The sequence below is a fragment of the Eimeria mitis genome, genomic scaffold (assembly GCF_000499745.2).
Source record: "Eimeria mitis Houghton genomic scaffold, Emh_scaff1253, whole genome shotgun sequence".
NCBI classification, from domain to species: domain Eukaryota; phylum Apicomplexa; class Conoidasida; order Eucoccidiorida; family Eimeriidae; genus Eimeria; species Eimeria mitis.
In genome coordinates, this window is record NW_013568453.1 from 9,061 (window position 1) to 9,383 (window position 323).

At 57.9% G+C, this 323-nt stretch overlaps 1 protein-coding gene across 1 annotated transcript in view; it reads left to right on the forward strand.

The window, feature by feature from the left end:
• The window catches only part of EMH_0032980 (uncharacterized protein), a gene marked incomplete at both ends in the record, with an annotated part of 3,237 nt that overhangs the window by 1,695 nt on the left and 1,219 nt on the right, over nt 1–323 (forward strand). The window contains one exon of the mRNA XM_013494697.1: nt 1–252. Within this exon, the coding sequence (XP_013350151.1) occupies nt 1–252 (252 nt within the window). The remainder of the gene's footprint in view (nt 253–323) is intronic.

The window sequence follows — 323 nt, forward strand, 5'->3', positions numbered from 1 at the left end:
TGCTGCTGCTGCTGCTGCAGCTGATAGTTTCTTTACTGGAGACAGCCGAAAACAACCTACAGCGAGCATACGCACTGGTGCGGGTTGTAAGCGACACCAACACGGGCCTATCCAACCACAAAGCGGGGGCCCCCATGCCGAAGAGGAAACGATGCCCTGATGGTGAGGCAGCAGCAGCAGCAGCAGCAGCAGCAGCAGCTGCAGCAGCAGCAGCAGCAGCAGCAGCAGTAGTAGTAGTAGTAGTAGTGGCTGGTGCTGCTGCTGCTGTTGCTGCTGCTGCTTTTGCTGCTTCTGCAGGAGATGTAGCAGTAGCAGCAGCGCAG